This window comes from Muntiacus reevesi, chromosome 2 (assembly GCF_963930625.1).
Source record: "Muntiacus reevesi chromosome 2, mMunRee1.1, whole genome shotgun sequence".
In the NCBI taxonomy this organism is placed as follows: Eukaryota; Metazoa; Chordata; class Mammalia; order Artiodactyla; family Cervidae; genus Muntiacus; species Muntiacus reevesi.
In genome coordinates, this window is record NC_089250.1 from 196,909,611 (window position 1) to 196,934,459 (window position 24,849).

Genomic DNA, 24,849 nt, shown 5'->3' on the forward strand with positions numbered 1-24,849 from the left:
GTGCATATTCTGCCTGACCATTTCCATCTTGGGCCTGATGCTTATGAAATCCTTTGGAAGCTTACCATGATTACTGCCTCCTTGGGAATTTCTGCATTTGTCATTTTCTTCTGGAGGACTATCCTTGCTGTGAGTATTACTAAAGCACCTTATAGATATACTTTTTTTTTTTTTAATATTATTTTATTAGTTGGAGGCCAATCACTTCACAACATTTCAGTGGGTTTTGTCATACGTTGACATGAATCAGCCATATAGTTACACGTATTCCCCATCCCGATCCCCCCTCCCACCTCCCTCTCCACCCGACTCCTCAGGGTCCTCCCAGTGCACCAGGCCCGAGATATACTTTTAATCATCCATGACGGGAAGTTTTATAGTCACAGACATTTTATTTGCATTCAGTTCTACAGATTTCCCTCCAAGCAGTGCTTTCACTGCATTCCACAAATTTTAATGTCTTGGATTTATTTTCAGTTAGATTGACATATTTTCAAATTTCTGTTGAGATGTCCTCCTTGACCCATGTTTCCTTTAGAAGCTTGTTGGTTAATCTCCATTTTTCATGTGATTTTCCAGTTATCTTTCTATTACTCATTTCTACTTCAGATCCATTGTGGTCTGAGAATATCTTTCTATTCCATTGTTTTCAATTTGTTAAGTGTTTCATGGCTCCCAATTATGGTCCTAGTGAATGCTCTGTATGAGTTTGGGAAGAATGTGTATTCTGCTGTCACTGGTTGAAGTCTTCTGTAGATATCATTAGACCCAGCTGATTGATAATGTTGTTCAGTTCAAGTGTATTCTTATTGAATTGAATTTTTATATTCTGGATCCGTCAATGACTGATAAAATGTTTTGATTTCTAACTATAATAATGAGTTCATCTATTTATCCTAGAAATTCTGTCAGTTTTTGACATTGTTGTTAACACATACATATGAAGGATTGTTATGTCGTCTTGCAGAATTGACCTCTTTACCATTAAAGTAATGCCCTTCATTATCTCTGACAATTTTCTTTACTCCAGAGTGTGCTTTGAAGGCTAATTTCAGTGTTTGCAGCAGTCTAGGTTGATGATTCTTTGCTTCAACACTTTTAATATATTTCATTCCACTTTCTTCTTGATTATATGGTTCCTGAGTAGAAATCTGATGTATTTCTATCTTTGTCCTCCCTGGGTAAGGTGTTATTATTACCCCAATGCCCTTCACACCTGGCTTCTGGGTAAGTTTTACTTTCTCTTGTATATTATATAAATTTATAGACAACATATAAATTTATATGTATGTATTCATTCCCACATGGAAATCTGTGAGCATCCTGAATCTGTGGCTCAGTGATTATCCTTATCATCATTATTTTAGAATTTCTTGGTCATTATTGCTTCAAATGTTTTTTGCTTTTTCTACTGGTATTGCTGTTATGTTCAGGTTATATCCTTTGTAATTGTCCCACTGTCTTGAGTCATTTGTGCTTTATTATTATTTTCTTTGCCTCTGTTTAAGTGCCTACTGACATTTTTTTAAGTTCATTGATACTCTCTCAGCTATGTTGAGTTTGTTAATAAACCCATCAAACGTGTTCCTCATTTCTGTTATAGTGTTCTTGATTCCTCAGTTTTCCTTTGGATCCTTTTTCCTCATCTATTCTTGCATATTGTCCACTTTGTACCATTGGATCCATTACCATGTTAACCACAGTGGTTTTAAATCCCCAGAGATAATGATTTAATTGTCTCTTCCATATTAAGTGTGATTCAGATATTTGCACTTTGAGTTCAAGCTGAATGATTTCTTCTTTTAGTATGCCTCGTAAGGATTCGTTGTTAGCTCCATATTCTGCCCTGTTGTGGTGGAACTGAGGGATTATATATAGGCCTTTAATGTAAGATTTTATATTTACCAGGTTAGAGGGTAGGCTGAGTTTAATATAGATGAGACAGGAAGGAGAGAGAAAGAGAACGCTGGAATTGGGCATTTCCTTTTGCCGATGTCACGTCTGTCATCTTTGGGCCAAAGTTAGGCTCTAGTAAAATTGTTTCTCTTGAGGACGTGACTTCCTTGACTGAGGGATAGTTGATGCACAATATTATGTAAGCTTCAGGTGAACAGCATAGAGCTTCACAATTTTTAAATGGTACACTCCTCCATTTATAAGTATTATCAAAATTATTATGAAAGATCTTTAGTCAGTGTTTTTTATGCTTCTCCCCTGGCCACAGTGTACATTCTCCTTGATGAAATTACTGTGTGTGCACATCACAAGGAGTGGGGAGTTATATTTCACATCTTGGAGAACTGAACATCTATTTAATCATGCAGGTTTCATCCTCTAAGGAAAATATTTCCATATGGATTTATTGAAATATATTTTCCTTTTTCTAGAATAATGCAATCCTCTTTCATTTTGTCACTCAAATATTTCCACCTTTGGACATTGGGTCACTTTCAGGTGGTTCCCGTGTTCTGTGAGAAATGCCATTAGTATTTTGATAAGGGATTGCATTGATTATATTGATTGCCCTGGGTAGTAGGGTCATTTTTACAATATCAATTCTTCCAATCCATGAACACAGTGTACCTTTCTATGTCTTTGATTTCTCTCATCTGTCTCATAGGTTTCTGAGAACAGGTTTTTTTTAAACTCATAGGTTTCTGAGCACAGATTTATTTTTTAATACAACTGTAAAAGAGATTGTGTCCTTAATTTCTTTTTCTGATAGTTGATTATTATTGTATAGAAAACCAACAGATTTTTGTATATTAATTGTGCATTCTGCAAATTTACAAAATTTATTAATGAGCTCAAGTTGTTTTTGTGTGGCATCTCTAGGATTTTCTGTGTACAGTATCATGTTATCTGCAAATAGTGACAGTTTTGCTTCTTCCTTTCCAACTTGGATTGCTTTTTTCTTTTTCTTCTCTGATTGCTGTTGCTGATTTCCAAAACTATGTTGAATAAAAGTGATGAGTAGATGTCCTTTTCTCGTTTCTGATCTTAGAGGAAATTCTTTCAGTGTTTCACTGTTGAATATGATGTAAGCTGTGGGTTTGTCATGGATGGACTTTATTATACAGAGGTAGTTTATATATATATATATATATATATATATGTATGTATGTATGTATATATATATATATATAAATATGTGTTAAAATTTTTCTATCTATTGATGCGATCATATGAATTTCATTCTTCAATTTGTGAATGTGTTGTATTACATTGATTGATTTGTGGATATTGAACCATCCTTGCATCCCTGAAATCAGTCCCATATCACAGTATATGATCCTTTTAATATACTGTTGGATTTGGTTTGCGAGTATATTGTCGAGGATTTTTGCATGTTTGTTCTTCAGTATTATTGGCCTATAATTTCCTTTTTTGTTTGACATTTTGTCTATTTAAAAAAGGAAAAGAATACAGTGTCTATTTTTAAATTACTGTTTTCCCTCTCTCATGTCAACAGCATGTGGAGATTTTCCCCAATATTTACACATCCTTTAGGATTCCGGAAGATAAGACTGATTAAAGATAGGGGATCCCTTAACACTGGGCAATCTGGAATTATTAAATTTCATGCTTTTCCACACAGAACCCCCAGGACTTCATGCATTAGAGTATAGATTTCTCTCCCATGACGTTCCGTTCTGTAGAGAATTCTGACCTTGGGCCTCTGCTCCAGTAAGTGATGATTGCCCATATCTGCAAGTCTGTTTTTCTAATTCTCTAGAAAGAGTTTGCCTTGTGACTTCAGTTCTCTAAGTGATCTATGAAGAGTTTTGGTTTTTTTCCAGTTTTCTGGCTCTTGTCTTATTTGTGGATGAGTGACAATTTCCAAGTTCCTTACAAGTTGGACCAGAATCCAAGAGTCCAGCTCTCCTCTTTAATTCCTTTTAGAGTATAAACTTTAACAGAAATTAGCTTTGAAGTGACAATGCTTTGCAAAATACTCTAGTCTTTTTATTAAGGAACTCAGTGAGCAAGATAACTATATTCTCAGTGGAAAAATGACAGTCTATAAACTGTTCTCTTCATGATGAAAACATAAATATTGAGTATTTGGTGTCCCCATCCTTCTTTTCACATGCCCCTGCCTGGGGGATTAGGTGACACAGGACAGTAATGCTCACTGTTTTCCTGTGCAATGTGTAAAGTGAATGATATTCTAATATCTTGGCAAGTCTTGGGGCTAGCCTCAGAAAGTTTCAGTCTCAATCTGAATATTGCTTATGGTTTTGAATGAGGAACTATGTTTTAAGGTGAAGAAAATGTATCTTTGCATAATATTAAAATGAAACTCTGCATGGATTTGGTTGAGCTTAAATTCCTCAGGTTAGAACTCATATCTGGGAAGCACATTTTTCCTTTCTTGAAATGTGAAGTGTCCTTTCTTTTGTTGCTTGTGCTTTTCCTCTAGCCATCTCCCATCTTCTTTCTCGTAGATTACCCTGTTTTCATTGGTCTGGAAAATTCAAACCATGATTTGTTTCATTGTTTATCAGTTCAGCAAATAGCCAACTCCCTGAAAGATTTCAGAAAAGCTTCTAGTGAGTGAAGCGGCATATCTCAGCACGAAGATTTTGCCTTTTCCTTTTGGAAACTTTTAAAATAATCCCAGATTCTGAACTGCAATGTACATATTGGATTTAAGAAAATAAATAATAATGCTTTAATGTATTTATAACATTGTGTTATTAAAAATACATGGATTGATTATCAAAACAAAACACATTGCATTATCAAAATTAAATAGATAGATGTTCATTTAATAGAATGCAAAAGATCTTTTGGTCAAAAATAAGTTATTTACCTGTATTCCTTATCAGAAATTAGGTAGGAAGTAGCCTGACTTAAATAGTAAATTCTAATTTTTTTGTTACTATAAATCATATGGATCACTATCCTGAATCAAAATGATTATTATAAATTTTTGGATTATTATTTTGATATTTTATCAGGAACTATTTGTGTTGTTTAGTCATTCAGTCATGTCCAGTTCTTTGCAGCCCCATGGACTGCAGCACCCCAGGCTTCCCTGTCCTTCACCATCTCCCCGTCCTTGCTCAAACTCATGTCCATTGAGTGAGTGATACCATCCAACCATCTTGTCCTCTGTCGTTGCCTTCTAATCCTGCCTTCAATCGTTCCCAGCATCAGGGTCTTTTCTAATGAGTCAACTCTTTACATCAAGTGGGAAAATTTCAGGAGCTATAGATTGTTAAAATAATATGTTTTGATATCAACTTTAATTTTGTTTCTTCCTTTCCTAGGTAAAGCCCCCAATATATCAAGGTAAGAGTTTAAGCTTTAGATTCCTATCTGATATTGTCTCGGTACTTGTTTGATGTTAGTTTCAATTCAGCTAGAAGTAAATACAGTGACTTTTTGTATTTGTCTAATTGACTTCTTTAAGTATAATTTTTTAATTTATTTTTTTAATTAGAGGATAATTACTTTATAATATTGTGATGGTTACTCTTGAAAAATTTCTTGCTCCTGGATTGAAGTCTAATGCTATTGTAGAGGGAGTTGCCACCCATTGAGATTTAAAAAAAAAGAAAAAAAAACACCATGAGGAAAAGATCACAGGGGTGGGGAGTGGGGAGAATAGGATGAATTTAGTTTTGCATATAAATGTTTAGGAAGTGAGGGATTATGAGACTGAAGTTTGGAATGAGTACCTGTCATGACCCAGTTCTTGGTGAAAGGTAAAGATGATAAAATAATGCTGAAGAAGCTTCAGGTTTAAGGAAGAATGCAGATATTGCCAGGCCTTATGTGTCACAACAAAGGATGAAGCTGTGGGTTATGAGTCTGAAGTGGAGGAAAACATGCATGCCACTGGAGAATGAGTGGAAATGAACATGATGCAAAATAGGGACAGTGAATTCTGTGTGGGCTTTATAGGTAGTGGTGATTATGTGGGCTTCTCTGTTGAGGGCAGGGTGGCTGCTGGCTCGTGGTAGACCCTCAGAGGTCGGTGTTCATCAGCGTGCGTGCAGCAATGGTGGCAGTAATAAAAGTGATCTCTGATTCCGAGCTTTCACCTTGGGCAAACAGAAGATAAGCTTGCACTGTGTGGTCAGATGAGGGAATGAAATGTCTGTTGGGGGAGTCTGGAATTGCAGGCTGTGTTCTTGAGCTTGACACATGTGAAAGTGAAAGTACTAGTCTCTCAGTCCTGTCCAACTCTTAGCAACGCCATGGACTCTAACCCCCCAGGCTCCTCTGTCCATAGGATTCTCCAGGCAAGATTAATGGAGTGGCTTGCCATTCCCTTCCCCAGGGGATCTTCCCAACCCAGGGATGGAACCTGGCTCTCCTGAATTGCAGGCAGAGTCTTTACAATCTCAGCCACCAGGGGCTTCATACATGTGTATACACCTGTAATTGGGTGCTTTATGCATTCGGTCTTCCTGAAAAGCGATCATAACATTCTCCATCCTGGGGACGAAAATGCTATTTTATAGGGACTATGAGCTTTCCTGGTTCTCTAGCACCAAGTTAGTGAAGCCCACATTGTATGCAAGTGGGTTCAATTCCAAAGAGAAAGACAATCTACAGGGCATCAGGAAGACATTGGAAATTTTAAGAGCCTATCAGTCAACATTTTGAACTTGCCTTCTGTGGAACTGCAAATAGGGCCTGGATGTGGGTTGAATCTGGATGAAATAAGGAGTTTCTTTTTCTTATAGCAACATATATATTCACCTTAGTAATCGGAGGCAAGAATTTTCAGTTAACAGGATGTTTGCTTTTCCTACTTCATCTTTGGTGTCTACACAGCTAGTTGAAGTGACTGAATTTTCTGAAAATGGTACTTATAGATGGGGAAGAATTTTGAAGTCGATTTAATGTTTTTATTCATCTTTGAGAGCATTTTACATAGGAATCTCATTGAACTAATGTTTCTTATGTTTTAAATTCTGCTAGCTAAACTTTGCTTGTTTTAGACATAATAGAAAAGAGAAAAGTTATATGAAGAGAAAAGAAAAAGATAATATATGTCTGCTGCTTACACTGAGATAATTCCATTTTAACTGAGTTTTTCTACAAAATCTTAGAAACTGTTTTATCTATCTTTAGTTAATTTGCAGCAAATATCAGCGAAAATCGATAATATTGTGAAGGAAAACAGACAACTTGCAGAAAATATATCCACTATGAAACAGAAGGTATCATTTCCTTTTGTTATTTTTCATGATTTAACCTTCAACTTCTTCCACCTCTGAGAGTTCAGTTATTTTTCTCTGTTTTATTTCATCCTACTGTCCGATTTCTTATGTTCCATAAGCAGTTCGGGTTCATAGCAAGCTCCATAGATGTAAAGCACAGTTTTCTGTATTTGTGGAAGGACTCACAATGAAAACATAGGTTTGGGTGGCCCTGTAATCAATATTTGTAACATTGATTTCCTTTTGCACATATTTGCATAGATCAAGAACTCAAAGAAACGTCTTCAAGAAACCAGGAGACAAAATAAGATACTGTCTCATGAAGCACTAAAATTTAAGGTAAAAATCCCATCTCTACCTGGGATTACATTCTGAAAACAGAAGAAAAAGTAATGAGTAATTATTACTGATTCAATTTGTTTTGTTAAAGGATAACATCAAAACAATTGAGAGGGCTAATGAATATCTGAATGACCTCCTTCAAAGTTCTCACGCTAGGTTGCAGTGTGTGACCAGTCAGAATGTCAAGACACCCAACTTGGTAAGAATCTGGCTTCTGAGTTTATCACAGTTAAACTTTTGAGGCTTTCTGTGTATTGGGTGAATTGAGAGCTCCATCTCCTCTTACTATTCACCACTGTAGATTGTGGGTGCTTGGGAGCTGAGCCTCCTTCCGAACAATGATCTGGAATATCACTTACTCATATCTCTATGACTTTTCCAGTTTCAAAGACTAGGAAGTTTTTTTAATTTTTCAAGTTTTCTCACTATTTGTCCCTGCCTTCACATAGACAATCCCAGGAAATATATGAGAGGTGAAGGAAAATATCTAGCCAAGTTGTATGGGCTCTATCCTTCTTTATGCTGAGCAAAGAATTTTCAATGTGAATTTGGGAACATTTTCTTTATTTTCCATCAAGAACACCCACTGATGAGCTGTTTGACATGGACAATTTTCCACCCTTGTCATCTGGTCATCTCTGTTGTTATTCAATGAGCAAGATATCTTATGAAGCTATGAAATACTTGTGCCTTAATGGCTTTCTTTGTCCTGCATTTCTTTATGGGCTGGACATTTTACCTGGGCCCACCCTGGATCTACTATCACATGAAACTTAGGGATCACCCTGTGATGTGCTTGTTTGATATGATCACTTTTCAGCTTATCACTGAGTGTGTCCACTAGAATCTCAGTACATTTTTTTTTCTATCCTATGTGCAGATACAGGAAAAAGAAAATTCTGCAGAGAACATGAAAGATGCTATTTTAGCGAACACCTCAGGAATTTCAGAGGTAAACTACCTATATTTGCTGCAGGATTTCCACTGTATACTTTAGCTTTTACAGAGAACAAGTTTTCACATCTTAGAAGATTAAAATGATATCTGCTTGGAATTGTTTTTCTTGGGAATTAAGTCATTGATGAGAATGTTTTGCTTCAGTTTGAAAGTACCTTTAATGAAGCTTGTGCCAATAAAGTGGAAGTGAAACCTGAAAAACTGCGTGAAAAGAATATTCAGGTCAACACTGAGAAGAATCAGGTAACAAGTTTTACTCCTATAGACTGTTTAATTCAGAGAACCGAAAAATTCTTACTTCCTTTCAATTTTTTAAAAAATTCTTTATTGGAATATAACTGACGGAAAATGTGTTAGTTTCAGATGCAAAATGATTTGGTTATACATAAACGTGTGTCCTTTTTTCAGATTTTTTCCCATATAAGTTATTACAGAATATTGAGTAGATTTCCCCATGCTATACAGTAGATCCTTGTTCATTATCTATTTGAAATATAGTAGTGTGTATCTATTTAATCTTAAATTCCTAATTAATCCCTCTGCCATTCTTCTTTGGTAACCATAAGTTTATCTTTTATGTCTGTGAATCTGTTTCTGGCTTATAAATAAGTTTGTATGTATCATTCTTTTAGATTCCACATATAAGTGATATCATATATTTGTCTTTCTCTGTCTGACTTACCTCATTTAGTATGATAATCTCTAGGTCCATCCATGTTGCTTCAAATGGCATGTTTTGCCAAAAGTTTTTACTTTCATTTTAAATTCAATGGATTCAAACAAAATAAACCACTCATGATACACAAATAAAGTTCCAATTTTCTATAGAAGATTAGTTTATGTAATTTCAATATACAGTCATTAAAAGATAGGAAATAGAAACAACAGAGAAAAGTAATAGCACACACATCACCAAATTGGACTGACCTACATCCAGACTTGAATGGCATTGGAAAGTCCCTTGTTAATATAATTTGAAGTGTGAGTGTGCATGCTAAGCTGCTTCAGTCATGTCCGACTCTTTGAGATTCCATGGACTGTAACCCACCAGATTCCTCTGTCCAAGGGATTCTCAACCTGAGGATAGAACCCACATCTTTTCATCTCCCCTTGTGACTCAGCTGGTAAAGAATCTGCCTCTAGTGTGGGAGACCTGGGTTTGATCCCTGGGTTGGGAAGACCCCCTGGAGAAGGGAAAGGCTACCCACTCCAGCATTCTGGCCTAGAGAGTTCCATGGACTATATAGTCCATGGGGTCACAAAGAGTCAGATGTGACTTAGTGACTTTCACTCACTTACTATTGGCAGGTGGGTTCTTTACCAGTAGCGCCATCTGGGAAGCCCTACAATGAAGCTCCCACCGGGAAATGATCCTGGGAGGTGTTCCACCCCAAGAGTGAGACTTCAAATTGCAGTATGGCAGGCTCCAGCTTATAATTCAAGGCAGCAAACTGATAACATCATCAGTTTGTATGCAAAAAGGCAGCTCTGGTTTAACTTTTACAATGCTTTATGTTTCTCCTTGTGAGTTGTAGGATTTCACTAGACCCTGTCAGTTCAGTTCAGTTCAATTCAGTCACTCAGTCATGGCAGATTCTTTGCAACCCCATGGACTGCAGCATGCCAGGCCTCCCTGTCCATCACCAACCCCCAGAGCTTGCTCAAAATCAGTGTCCATTGAGGCAGTGATGCCATCCAACCATCTCATCCTCTGCTGTGCCCTTCTGCTCCTTCCTTCAATCTTTCCCAGAGTCAGGGTCTTTTCTAATGAGTCAGTTCTTCACAACAGGTGGTCAGAGCATTGGAGCATCAACTTCAGCATCAGTCCTTCCAATGAATATTCAGGACTGATTTCCCATAGAAATGACTGATTTGATTTCCTTGCAGTCCAAGGGACTCTCAAGAGTCTTCTCCAACACCACAGTTCGAAAGCATCAATTCTTTGCCGCTCAGCTTTCTTTAGCGTCCAACTCTCACATCCATACATGATTACTGGAACAACCATAGCTTTGACTAGATGGACCTTTGTTGGCAAAATAATGTCTCTGCTTTTTAATATGCTGTCTAGGTTTATTGTAGCTTTTCTTCCAAGGAGCAAGCGTCTTTTAATTTCATGACTGCAGTCACCATCTTCAGTGCTTCCCGAGACCAAGAAAATAAACTGTCACTGGTTCCATTGTTTCCCTGTCTATTTGCCAGGAAGTGATGGTACTGGATGCATGATCTTTGATTTTTGAATGTTGAGTTTTAAGCCAGCTTTTTCACTTTCCTCTCTCACTTTCATCAAGAGGCTGTTTAGTTCCTCTTTGCTCTCTCCCCAGGTCTTCAAAAAAATACCATTCATAATGTGATAAGGATTGCATTGATTCTTGGGTGGTATGGTCATTTTGACCATATTGATTCTTCCAATCTGAAAACATGGTATATCTTTCCATTTGTTTGTGTCATCTTTGGCTTCTTTCACCAGTATCCTACAGTTTTTGGAACGCAATTGTTTTGTCTCCTTAGGTAGGTTTATGTTTAGGTTTTTTATTCTTTTTGATGAGATGTTATATGAGATTGCTTCTTTTTCTCTTGCTGTTATTTCATTTTTGCTGTATACAATACAAAAGATTTCTGTGTATATATTTTGCATCCAACAAGTTCACCCAGTTCATTGATGAAATCTAGTAGTTTCCTTGTGGCACCGTCAGGATTGTCTATGTGTAGTATCATGTCATCTCTAAACAGTGACAGTTTTACTTCTTCCTTTCCAATTTGGACTTATTTTCTTTTTCTTCTCTGATTGCTGTGATTATGACTTCCAAAACTATGTTGAATTAAAGTGGACAGGGTGGACATCTTTGTTGTTCCTGATCTTAAAGGAAATGCTTTCAGCTTTTCACCATTGAGGATGATGTTAGCTGTGAGTTTGTCATATATGTTCTCTATTACGTTAAGGTAGATTCCCTCTATTCCCACTTTCTGGAGAGTTGGCTTTCTTTTTTAATAAATTGCATTGAATTTTGTCACAAGCCTTTTTCTATTGACGTCAATATAATGGCTTTTACTCTTCAATTTGCTAATCAATCTAGTTGATTTTCAGATATTGAAAACCCCTTGCATTCCTGGGATAAATAAATATGATCTTTTTAATGTATTTTTGGATTCAGTTTGATAACATTTTGTTGAGCATTTTTGTGTGTGTCTGTGTTCATAGTTGATATTGACCTGTAAGTTTCTCTTTTGTGGTATCTTTTTCTGCTTTTGGTATCAGGGTGATGGTGTCTTCACAGAATGAACTAATGAGTTTTCCTTTACCTGAAACTTTGGGAAATAATTTCAGAATGTGTTTAATGTTTGATAGGATTCACCTGTGAAGCCATGTAGTCCTGGTCTTTGGTCTGTTGGTGGTATTTTAGTAATAGTTTCAATTTCAGTCCTTGTGATTTGTCTTCATATTTCCTGTTTCTTCCTGGTTCATTCTTCAGAGATTGTACCTTTCTTATAAAAATGTTTTTCTTTCTTCTAGGTTGTCTGTTTTACTGACATATAGTTGCTTGTAGTAGTCATTTACAATTCTTTGCAGTTCTTTGATGTCAGTTGTACCTACTTCTTTTCTTTTCTTTTTCATTTCTAACCTGATTGACTCAAGCCCTCTCCTTTTTTTTCTTCATGAGTCTGGCCAAAGGCTTATCAATTTTATTTATTTTTTTCAAAGAACCAGATCTTAGTTCCTTTGATCTTTTTTATTGTTTTCTTCATCTTTATTGAATTTAATTTTTGCTCGGCTCTTTATGATTTCTTTCCTTCTACTAACATTGGGTTTTGTTTCTTCTTCTATTTCTAGTTGACTTAGGCACATGGTTAAGTTATTAATTTGAGGTTTCCCTTGTTTCCTAAGGTAGGATTGCATTGCCATAAACTTCCTCTTAAAACTGCTTTTACTGTGCCCCATACATTTTGGATCATCATCTTTTCATTTTCATTTGTCTCTAGGTATTTTTTATTTTATCTTTGATTTTTTTCTTTTCAGTGACCCTTTGTTTGTTCAGTAGCATATTGCTTATGCCCCCATGTGCTTGTTTTTATTTATTTTCTTGTAGTTGATTTTTTATTTCATGACTTTGCAGTCAGAAAAGATGTTTGATTTGATTTCAATGTTCTTAAATTTACCAAGGCATACTTTCTGACCCATCATGAGATCTATTCTAGGGAATGTCCATGTGCACTTGAAAACAATCCATATTCTACTGCTTTCAGATGGAATGTTCTGTAAGTGCTAAGTCCATCTGGTCTAGCATGTCCTTTAATGTCTGTAGTTCTTTACTGATTTTCTGTCAGGATGATCTGTCTGTTCATGTAAGTGGGGTGTTAAAGTCCCTCACTGCCAATGTCTACTGCCAGTGTCTCCTTTTATGGTGTTAGCACTTGCTTTATATATAGAGGTGCTCCTATTCTGGTTGCATATATATTTACAATTGTTATATCTTCCTCTTTCATTGGTCCCTTGATCATTATACAGTGTCCTTCTTTTTCTCTTATAATGGTCTTCTTTTTTGTTGTTGTTTTAACTGTCTTCATTTTAAAGTTCAATTTGTCTTATATGAGTATTGCTATTCCAGCTTTCTTTTGATTTCCATTTATGTGGATTATCTTTTTCCATCTTCTCACTTGCAGTCTGTATGTATCCCTAGACCTGAAGTGGGTCTCTTATAGACAGCATATATACAGTTCTTGTTTTTATATCCTTTCTGCCATTCTGTGTCCTTTGGCTCAAGCATTTAATCCAGTTACTTTTAAGGTAATTTTTAATAGCTATGTTTTTATTGCCATTTAGTTAATTGTTTTGATTTGTTTTCATAGGTCTTTTTTCTTCCCTTCCTCTTTGTTCTCTTCTATTTTGATTTGATGACTATCTTTGGTGGTTTTTTTATTCCTTTTTCTTTTTTGTGTTTATATCTATTGAAGATTTTTGGTTTACAGTTACCATGAGGTTTTGATATAGCAGTCTGTATATGCACAAGATTATTTTCAGTTGGTTGTCTCTAAATTTCAAATGCATTTCCAATATCCTGCATTGGGACTCTCTTCTCTTGATTGCTGGGTTTGATATCATATTTGTGTGTGGATGACCTCCTCCCTTTACTATGCTGTTGCTTAGTTCTAAAGTGTATCCAACTCTTTGCCACCCCATGGTCTGCAGCTTCCTTGTCCTTCACTGTCTCAGGAGTTTACTAAAACTCATGTCCATTGTATCAGTTTTCCTATCTAAATATACTTGCCTTTTTAAAAAAATATATTTATTTTATACATATATTTGTCTATTCTGCATCTTAGTTGCAGCACATAGGATCTTCAGTTTTTGTTTTGGCATTTCCTTGTGATGTGAAGGCCTTTAATTGGAGAATGCAGGATCTAGGTCCCTGACCAGGGATCCACCTAGGCTCCCTGCTTTGAGAACACTGACCTTTTGCCCCTGGACCACCAGGGAATTCCCCTGTATGTTTGCCTTTACCAGTAAGTTTTCTCATCCATAATTTTCATGTTAATGGTTGTGGCTGTGTGTTTCCTGTTACAGAATTTCCTTTAGCATTTGTTAAAGCTGGTTTGGTGCTTAGGGCTAGGGTTAGGATTAGACAGTTTGATTAATACATATCTCTGTGTATTCCTCCTTGAGTTTACCCTCTGTGGCACTCTGTACTTCCTGAATGTGACTGTTTGCTTTCCCTTGTTAGGAAAGTTTTCACCTATTATCTCTTCAAGAATTTTCTCAGGCTCTTTCTCTCTCTGTTCTCTCTCTCCCCCATAATGCAAATGTTGGTGCCTTTAATGTTGTCCCAGAGGTCTCTTAGACTGTGTTCATTTCTTTTCATTTTTGCCCTTTTAATCTGTTTCATGGCAGTAATTTCCAACATTGTGTCTTCAAGCTGCTCACTTATCCACTCTCCTGCATCATTTATTCTGCTGTTGATTCCTTCTACTGTATTTTTCGTTTCAGTTATTGTATCCTCCAGCACTGTTTTCTGTTCTTTGTTTCTTCTAGCTCTTTGTTAAACATTTCTTGTATCTTCTAGGTCTGTGCTTCCATTCTTTATCTGAGATCTTAGATCGAGTTTACTATCTCTACTCTGAATTCTCTTTTGGGTAGATGGCCCACCTCCACTTCACTTAGTTGTTCATCTGTGGTTTTAGCTTATCCCTTTGTCTGGAACATATTCTTCTGCTGTCTCGTTTTGTCATCTGACTTTTTGTGTTTGTGGTCTTTTTCCCACAGGTTGCAGGGTTGTACTTCCTCTTGCTTCCTCTTGTAGAAATCTGCCTTCTGTTGGGTGAGGCTGGCCTAGAGGCCTGTGCAGGCCTCATAGTGGGAGTGCCTTGTGCCTGTCCACTGGTGGGTGGAGCTGGGTCTTGTTCCTTTGGCATGCAGTGCCAAGGCAAGGAGTGTGTTTAGAGACAGCTCTGGGCTCAGCTCAGAAAGGTTTTAGGCAGCCTGCCTGTTGATGACTGGGGCTGTGTTCCCACCCTGCTGGTTGTCTGGCCTGAGGCATCCCAACACTGGAGCCTATAGTCTCTTGAGTGGTGCCAAGTCTGGGTGACAAAAGGACAGCCTCCAGGAGAGCTGATGTCAGTGAGTATTTCAAGGAACTTCCGTCACCAATGTCCTTGTCCCCACATTGAGCCATAGGTGACTCTGCCTCCTAGAGCCCCCTCTGAGACCAACAGATAGGTCTGACCCAGGCTCCTATGACATCATTTCATCTTCCCTGGCTCCTATTGCTCATGACACCTTGATTGCACCTTCCAAGTGTGGAATGTCTCTTTCTCCTAGTCCTGTGGCCTTTCTGTGATCAAGCCTCACTGACATTCTAAGCCAAATGCTCCAGGAGTTCCTCATCCTAGAGACAGATCCCCAGGCTGGGGAGGCTGACATGGGTCTCAGAACTGACACTGCTGTGGGAGAACATCTGTGATATAATTACTTTCCAGATTGAGGGTCACCCAACCCAGTGGCTCAGCTGGTAAGGAATCCTCCTGCCAATGCAGGAGGCACAAGAGATGCAGGTTCAATCCCTGGGTCAGGAAGATCCCCTGGAAAAGGAAATGGCAACCCACTCCTGTCTTCTTGCCTGGAAAATTCCATGGACAGAGGGGCTTGGTGGGCTACAGTCCAGGGAGTTGCAAAGAGTTGGACATGACTGAGAATGCATGCAGGCAGGCAGGCATCTCACAGGTATGGGATTTGACTATTTTGCAGTTGTGGCCTTGATGCTGTCTTGTTGTGGCTTCTTCTTTGTCTTTGGATGTAGAATTTTTTTGTTTTTTGAGAGGGTACAGTCATTTTTGTCTATTATTGTTCAACAATTAGTTTTTATTCTGATGATTTTGTGAGAGTAGTTGACATCAAAGTCCTCCTCTGCCATCTTACCTCCATACCTTCCTTACCAATTTTTGATTGTACTATAATGCACATAAATCAAATGAACCATGTTAAACATTTTGAGTGCACAAACCTCCTGTGTTAAGTATACTCACATTGTTGTGGATCATTACTTCTTAAATGTTTTGTGTTGTTTTTTTTTCCATGTCTGTTTAAAGTTACAAGATGCCAATGCTGAATTTGAGGATTCAGAGCTGAGAGCCTTGAGAAACAAAAACTGTGAACTTGTAGGTATGTTTTTGTTGGGAAGAAGGCCCCACATTATGGAAATAAGTTTGCTGGGGGAAGGCACAGAATTCTTCTTGCCTTTGGGGTTCTTGCTCACTTTTTTTCCCACCCCAGACAACTTCTCACACAAAGAAAATGCCTTCCTTCCAGAAGGTGAAAAGAACCTGAAAGACATCTGTGATGCACTGAGGTCTGTGAAAGCAGAGAAGGAAGGGGAATTAAAAATGTTGAAGAGAAATGAAGCCTTCCTTATTGAATTCTATGAACAAAGGAAAATTGCTGCAGAAGAGTAAGATGTTCATATGTTCCAAATACTGTTGTATAAATGAATGTGTCAACCGATGTAGATAATCATATTTCCTTTAAAATAGGTTCCAGGGTAGTTTTGCCAAATTCATCCAACACATTCCTCCTACATCGATTTCCATAATCCACATTTTTCTTTCTGTTCTACATGATAATCACACATTCTTTCTTACAGTTTATCTGGTAGTAGAGGCATTGTCCCAGTATCAATTAAATTAATACCTGGATCCCCTCTGGATCGATTTACACTGTCCTTTAAGTTTCAGTTCCAGCACATGGTCTGGCTGTCCCAACCATATGTCAAGTCACATTTTATTCTGCACTCAATACCTTACCATACAACCACTACATTACAGCCAGTCTAAAGCATTTGCTTAAAGATTGCCTAGGCCAGACAGAAATGCAGGTACCTTTTTCTCCTTAGTGTTTTCATCCTTGATTCTAGAATTTTTGAATTTTGCACATGAGTCCATAGAAGAGTATCAGATTGAAACCCTGTGAATTGGAACCATGAACAAAATAATCTGACAAAAAAACACAGCCCATCATCCTTTGTTAAGCCATTGACCTTTACTGTTCTCAATATCAGTGACTCAGTCTTGTGAAAGTAGGTTAATACCCTGAAGTTGTTAGCTTTCCATCTGAAATCTTTCTCCTGGAGATAACACCCTGAGTGTGTGACAGTTCACATCATTTTTTTTTGTTTTTATTTTATTTAGTTATTTTTTTTTTCCAGTGGGTTTTGTCATACATTGATATGAATCAGCCATAGAGTTACACGTATTCCCCATCCCGATCCCCCCTCCCACCTCCTTCTCCACCCAATTCCTCTGGGTCTTCCCAGTGCACCAGGCCCGAGCACTTGACTCATGCATCCCACCTGGGCTGGTAATCTGTTTCACCATAGATAATATACATGCTGTTCTTTCGAAACATCCCACCCTCACCTTCTCCCACAGAATTCAAAAGTCTGTTCTGTACTTCTGTGTCTCTTTTTCTGTTTTACATATAGGGTTATCATTACCATCTTTCTAAATTCCATATATATGTGTTAGTATGCTGTAATGTTCTTTTTCTTTCTGGCTTACTTCACTCTGTATAGTGGGCTCCAGTTTCATCTATCTCATTAGAACTGATTCAAATGAATTCTTTTTAACGGCTGAGTAATATCCCATGGTGTATATGTGCCACAGCTTCCTTATCCATTCATCTGCTGATGGGCATCTAGGTTGCTTCCATGTCCTGGCTATTATAAACAGTGCTGCGATGAGTTCACATCATTTTAATACAGCACTAAGATTTGCTTTTTTTCTTGGATCTTGTTTTTCCTTTGAAAAAGAGGTAGGGATTCCACTCCTGAACCATAGAAATTTTGGATAGTTATTGGAGAGTGTTAATGAAGCCATATCCTGGAAGACTCTCTTTGGCCGATTGCATCAATACACAGCCTGGATAAAGACTCGGGGCTCCCCACGGAGGCATAAAACTAACTATGGTCCCCTGCTTCATCATAATGTGTTTACTTGGGATGAGTTGGTCAGGTATCATTTTCCACATTGAAATAAATTGAGTCTTTACCATCTCAATTGCAAGACTGACCCTGGGAGGGCACCAAGTACACTTTTTATATGACTTTATGATGAATTAATAGGAGTAAAGAACTGTAAAGAGAAACTTAGATTGCAGAGACACTTGCTAGCAGGTCAAAGTTTGGTTTTTCTTTAATCCTATTTGAGGGACTTCAGTTTAATCATTGGATTATATTGTCAATCTACGCACAGATGGGGAGGTGGGGAGGAACTTTTGAAGCTAGACCTTCAGAATTCTGGGACATAAGGAAGGCAGAATTTCACACTGGCTATTGGACAATATATATATATATCTTTTTCCATCTTAGGAAACTGAAAAAGAAGCAATCTGAGTGGATGAAAAGGGAGAATCAGCTGTCCACTGCAGAGGAAAATTTGAAATTAGTTTCAGGAGAAGTACACAATTACAAGTAAGGTTAAATACTAAATACCAGTGGTTCATGAAACTGCTTTTCAGTTTTTGATTTAAACTTTTGTGCAATGTTTGGAACCAATGAGCCCAAAAGTTCAGAAGATATATACATAGAGAATGTATGGGGAAAAGGTAAATATTACAAAGAAAAAACAATTTAAGTTACTAATAATATACTGATCCCCAAAGCTGGCCAGATTGTATGGAAAATTAGCAGAAGTTACTTGAGAATGAACGTTGTTTTAGGACAAACAGCATCCACTAATATAGCAGTGTCACTAATGGACCTAGTTTTTGCAACCCTGGAAATTATGGTAAGGATATAAGTACAAAGAGAATAAAAGCTTTATGATCAGTCACTCATCACACAATAAATTAGAGAAATATTGAAAATGCATGGGAATTATATCAACTCAGAACCCTGTAGGCATTATTTAAAATAATAAATAAGAGAAGGATGTTAACAGTAGGTTTGCTCTTACTGTCACTTTACAATCATGTGAAAAGTGCTTTATATGTATTAATAAATTGTATTTGGAGATAGATATGAGGATAACAGGAACTGGGCAATTATTAAAACCATGCTCAATGTTAAGCTTTATGTGATGAAAGCCATTGTATTATAATTCACAGGCAGCAAATTGAACGAATGCAAGAAGAACTGCAACAGGAGGAGTTCAGATTCAGACACCAGGTGACCTGCCTCCACCCAAGGTCCTGAGCACCTCAGGCCGCTGGAGAGGGGGCGTTAGCATTCCTCATCCTGGAGGGTTTATTGATGTGTTGCCTTTTTCAGATTTCTCTTCTTGAGAAGAAGGCTCAGGACAACTGGGTAGGTGTTTTTCTTTCTTTCTCGCCTTCATTTTGTAGTTGCCACAACTCAACTTGGGTGTGCTTCTCCTCCCACAGATCAAGGGTCGGATTTTGGAGAGAGAGATGGCAGAGCAGAGCAGGGAAGCCGCCTACTTGAGACACAAGTATGGGATTTCCTGTTCAGTTTGTAAGGGTGTCTTTGAGTTATTAGGGCTAAGCCATTAGTGTCTAGTCAAGGACTGGTGTTGGAATTCTCACTGAAGTCCATTCTTTTTCTGTATTCAAGATTGGCAATCATTGAAAAACAGGGACTGCAAGAGAAATACGGGGTGCCGAAACCGGTGCTGGGAAGACCTGAGACCCAGAGACCCCCCGGGAGAGGTAGGGAGCGCATGTGAAGTGCAGCAACTTAACTTCTGCTGCAAAACCGCACCGGGTCTTTCTTCTCCTGTGAGTGATGACTGTGTTGTCCGGGAACAATAACCAGTGCTTACAGAAGACAAGAAGTTGTCTCAAGGAGTGACAGAAGAGGTTTTCCTCAGATTCCGCAGTCAGAATGACTGTCTGGGCCTGTGCCCTGTGATTGGTGGGGCTCAGGCACCGCCACCTACTGAGGACCCTCCCCATCCCCTTAACCTCCAGCCTTGGTTCCTCTAACTAAAGAGGCCGGCCTGGAGGGCAAGTGGGGCCAAGCTTTCTTCCCCACCTTGAACATATGGGAGAGAATTTATTATTTTTATTAGCAAAATGGGCATTTATTTACTGTTTTTGGAGGTTCCTTTATTCTATTTGTTTTACTAATTTACAATGTGTTAGGTATTCCACTCAAAAATTAAATTTCTATGTAATTTTGCTCCTCTAACATCACCATGACATGCACCTTCACTGATGAATCTCCACAGCTTTCCTTTTCTCATTCCTATAAAATAAGTCTAAGTCTATTTCCCTTTATGAACATTTGTATAATACCTGGTCACATATAGAAGACAACTTATGCAGAGACAGGAAAATTGAGAAATTCCCCTGTGGCCAAAAATAAGAATTCCTGCTCTTCATGTTGAGGGTTTGTTAATATTCTACTTATCCAAGGATATTCTCATATCTGTTTCCAATCTGAGATTAAATTGAGATTTCCTCAGACGTATATTGGGAAACGGTTGCATCAATGTTGATTTCCAGCTAGGTGAGACCTGTCCACAGTTGGTTGATTCGTTATGAAAATACATGAACTCTGGCCCTGTGGTCTTCCTCAGAGGTCAGGGTCTTGCTCCCCTCCTAGGAATCACTTGAGACATGGTGGAAACCCTTGGCCTCTGGTAATGGACCTGAGAGTGGGAAAGAGTGTAAGATGATAGAAGAAGGCATGTGGGATTGTTTTTCTTTCTCAGAATCTGTACAAATTGGAATAAAATAAAACTTCCAATTACTTCTCCTTTATCAGATACAGGACCTGACGTGGCTCGCATGAGAAACAGCAATTCTTTCCCTACTAAGGATGTACAAAAGGGCCAGGTAAATGCTGTGGTCATTTATGGTTGTAACTATTTCTGGAAACTTCTTTTTATACAACACCCTTTCTTGACTTCATCTCTAGGCTGTGTGGTTGATTGTGCTATATCTACCATGTCATTTTCACTTGGGAAAGCAAACTCCTCCCCAAGAATCTACAGGATTCTCTGTTTTCAGCTAGTCACATTTGGTATAACTCCCAGAACCGGCGGAAGCATGGGTTGACAGTGGTCTGTCGAGAGGTCAGCGGCACTGGCAGCAGCATTCCTGAGAAGTGGGGCATGTTGGCATAAGTCCTCCTAGAGGAGGTTGCCATTAGGCTTACCACAGAGACTAAATCTAATATTAGTGCAACTGGTAACTGCAACTGTGACATTAGGATGCCTGCTCCTTGGAAGAAAAGTGAAGACAAATCTAGACAGTGTATTAAAAGCAGAGACATTACTTTGCCAAGAAAGGTCCATATAGTCAAAGTTATTGTTTTTCTAGTGGTCATGTACTGGATGTGAAAGTTGGACGTAAAGGAGGCTGATTGCCAAAGAACTGATGCTTTTGAACTGTGGTGTTGGAGAAGACTTTAAGAGTTCTTGGACAGCAAGGAGATGAAACCAGTCAGTCTTAAAGGAACTCAACTCTGAATATTCACTGGAATAACTAAGGCTGAAGATGAAGCTCCAGTACTTTGGCCACCTGATGTGAAGGGTCAACTCATGGAAAAGACCCTGATGGTGGGAAAGATTGAGAGTGGGAGGAGAAGGGGGTGACAAAGGATGAGATGGTTGGATGGCAATATTGACTCAATAGACAGGAGTTTGAGCAAAGTCTAGGGTGTAGTGTAGGACAGGGAAGTGTGACATGCTGCAGCCCATGGTGTCACAAACTGTCGGACACAACTGAGTGACTGAGCAACAACCAGAACCATAAGTGCTTAGAGGCTGAGACCTGCCCAACTGTCACTGTGTGTTCCTGGAAATAATGTGAGCAAGATGACAGATAGCTCCATACTTAAGTCTCCTGGCACAGTAGAATCCCTCCTGATCTTCTTTATTTGGGAATGTTACTAGATTACTGAAATGTACTTATTACTATTGTTACTTTGTACCTCTGTGTGTTTTGCGAAAATTGAATGTGCTTGGGTAATATAAACTTCGTAATTCGTTGCTATCCCGTCTCTGTTGGAAAATATGCTAAACAGAATCCTTCTAGTGACACCTAGGTTTAAAAATCTCGATTTTCAGAAATCTTATATTAGTAGAGCTTGTACATTAAACAGAGTCATGGAGAGTAGAAGGTCAATAATAACCTACAGGGGTGATTTCCAAATCCTTACATTGTGTTCATGTAAGCAGGTTGTGTTGTTTCCTTTAAGCTGTTATAGCTGATACCTCTCTCATCTTACATCACAGGAATTATATACCTGAAATCAAAACATTTTTGACTTAGTTCTGTTATTAGAGTGTCAACTCTTTTTTTTTCCATTGTATGCATTTAATCTGCATCCCATTGGGTAGTTGAAGTTCAGAATTTCCTATGTATTAAGATAAATGGAATTGGGCCTGTCTGTTTATAGGTTTAGGATTCCCTGAAATCTTAAAACAGATGCACGGCTCCCCTGCAGGACTCCAGGAATCCCCATCTCCCTGGATATCTTTGTGCCCATGGGCAGCACCTCCAAGAGCCTAGGTCTCCTCTATCATTAAGGAAGCACAGAGGATGAGGACATAGTCTTGCAGGCAGAGCTTTTACCCAGGAGTAGCTATGATTCCATGTGCAGAGAATGGACTTTTCATTTCCTTTCATTCTCTCTGTTCCTGGTGTACAAAGAACAAGCTTCTTTGGTGGTAGTGAAGGAGTGGTGGAGGGTTCTTCTTCACACGGAGGCCTTCCTGTCAGGAATATGCTACTTGATCACTTTGGTATTTCCTCTGTTCATCCTCTGAGACAGGACCCTTGACTTTATACATTTACAGATGCAGGCATTAACATGTGTTGACAGTATTTTATACCCTTTTAACCCAAGCTGCGGGCAGGACTCAGAAAGATGTGTGGAGTTCTCCAGCATTAGGCTGCTCTCTTGGAACCTGGAAGAGGGGCGGGTACCAGGTGCTAGCACCTGCTTCGCTGGGTTTCGGGTTTGTTGATACTGGGGCTCTTGTCTGTCATATCAACATATCTTAAACTTCTGTTCTACAGCTCAGTATGGATGCAAGAGGGCCCTTTCCTTTCCCAGGACCACCCTACATGCCCTACCCCATGGGCTGCCCTTTATCACCACTCAAGGGCTATGGACCTCTTCCACCTCCTCCACCCTGGCGTCCTCTGGGACCCCACCCAATGCCTCCACATCTTCCAGATGGTAAGATGATCTGAAGAGTATGCTAACTTGTGAAGCATGTTCATCCATTTTTCTTTTGAGCTTTTAAAAGCAACGCAGATATGTATACCGATGGCTTTGTAATGCAAAGAAAACCTAACTGAGGTCTTGTAACATTTATTCCTCAAGTTTCTCAGGACATATATATCATGGGCTGGTGTTCACATGTATCGATGGTCTGGTCACCCACACTAAGCTGGGCACCAGGTGTTCCTTGCAGAGAAGAAAAGAGGCTTTTTAGAAAATTAGAGAGACCAGTTTTGCAGATTCGCCTCATACAAAAGCCACTTGTTGGGTTCTGTGAAACATAAGACACATCCCTAATTTCAAGGATTAAAATATTCCTTGAGAGAAACAGAGAGAAAGAGAAACGATACATAAGAGACCCAGAACTTGTGATCCTCATAACAGAAGCACCAGCTCAAGGCCCTGGAGTGCAAAAGAGGGATCTGTGAGTCACACAGGAATACATAGGATGTTTTAGAAGAAAAAGTAAAAAGTGAAGTGGTGTCACTTAGATGGAACGGGAAGGCCATTCCCAGCAGGGCCAACAGTTTGGGCAGGAACTCTGAGGCAGTAAGATGTCCACACGGGGCCGCTGTGTGTTGAAAGGACACAGACCTGGCAATGCATGATCCCCTTCAGATGCCACTGTAGCCATAAAGCCCTTAGAGTGTAATGCCTCATAAGGGTTATTGTTTTCATTTGATTTCCCAAAGTTCTGCTTATGGGTGAAAGAAGGCTCTGGGTATCAGGGAAACAGGGATGTTTACCTTGGTTATTTTCTGTGGCTGAAGCTTTTTTTTTTTTTTTTTTTGGTCCAATGATTTGAAAATGCAGTCAGGATCTAGATGAGCTGAAGAGCTGCCTTGGCCTTCAGCATAAGGCAGGCTCTTCCCAGGGAATTCAAGGTTGATCCAGAGCCACTCCTGCAGGACCCCTGTCACCACATCCCTGCATCCTCTAGTCCCCACCCCTGACTGTCAGCTTTGCATCTCCCACATTTTCCTCACAGTATATTATACCTGATTCTTTGCTTGTATACCTGTTGTTCAGTCCCTAATACTCAGTGGGACCTAGACAGAGTGTGAGCTTTTTATCATTAAAACAGGGATAATATTGATTTCTGATGTCATCATGAGAAAGATGAAATCAAGTACATATAGAATTGTGCGGACTAGCGGAGACATGTTTGCCACTCACTGCTCTTGTAGTTTAAAAGAAACCGTCTGCACACAGAATCATCAAATATACTCTGGAAAATACATTAAATTAACCTAAGGATATAAGTCCTGGGGTCTAGAGCTTAGCAATCTGTGCTTTAAAAGACAAGGCCAAGACACTCTTTCCCCGTAAAAATTCATGCCCTACTAGTTGAAAAAGAAGATAAGAGAGTGTGTACATTCAGAGATCTGACAAGAATCGTTTTCATTACATGTAGAGTCATAGATGCAGCCACACAGTAAAGCGTTCATCAGAGATCACAGATGTATTAGAGAAGGCAAAATGCGTGTAGGGAAAAATCAGATTGCATTGAAATAAATCAGATTGTCTTTCCCTTACAGGAGAACCAGTTTAAATTTGAAGAGAATCTTGAGCCATGGCAAGCAGACTATGGTAATAGGATACTTAGAAAAGGTGTCAGATCTACATTCTGGCCCGAATGTTTCCCTGCCCCTTCCACTGCTGTCTCTCCCATTGTCAGCCCTAATAAACCT

The 24,849-nt window shown here is 38.7% G+C and overlaps 1 protein-coding gene across 3 annotated transcripts; it reads left to right on the forward strand.

The window, feature by feature from the left end:
• LOC136158507 (transport and Golgi organization protein 1 homolog) lies at positions 1 to 24,849 on the forward strand. 3 transcript variants are annotated; one of them, XM_065920313.1, is made up of 17 exons: positions 1 to 129; positions 5,277 to 5,298; positions 7,093 to 7,181; positions 7,443 to 7,520; positions 7,612 to 7,722; positions 8,404 to 8,475; positions 8,625 to 8,723; positions 16,059 to 16,131; positions 16,279 to 16,417; positions 18,332 to 18,433; positions 19,069 to 19,129; positions 19,232 to 19,267; positions 19,345 to 19,412; positions 19,535 to 19,629; positions 20,690 to 20,760; positions 22,951 to 23,113; positions 24,697 to 24,849. In XM_065920313.1, exons 1-17 carry the CDS (start codon positions 67 to 69, stop codon positions 24,708 to 24,710), a joined length of 1,356 nt encoding a protein of 451 aa, XP_065776385.1. In that variant the 5' UTR covers positions 1 to 66; the 3' UTR covers positions 24,711 to 24,849. The 3 variants fall into 3 exon arrangements, with proteins under 3 accessions (XP_065776385.1, XP_065776386.1, XP_065776387.1); XM_065920315.1 differs by lacking the exon at positions 1 to 129 and adding an exon at positions 3,620 to 3,687; XM_065920314.1 differs by lacking the exon at positions 18,332 to 18,433.

What these genes read in the sequence shown, in the direction of transcription:
- LOC136158507 (XM_065920313.1), top strand. Translation starts at nt 67, where the DNA reads ATGATTACTGCCTCCTTGGGAATTTCTGCATTTGTCATTTTCTTCTGG. An exon ending in ATGAAGCACTAAAATTTAAG is followed by an intron (nt 7,521 to 7,611) that starts GTAAAAATCCCA and finishes GTTTTGTTAAAG; the next exon opens with GATAACATCAAAACAATTGA. An exon ending in GGAGAAGTACACAATTACAA is followed by an intron (nt 18,434 to 19,068) that starts GTAAGGTTAAAT and finishes TATAATTCACAG; the next exon opens with GCAGCAAATTGAACGAATGC.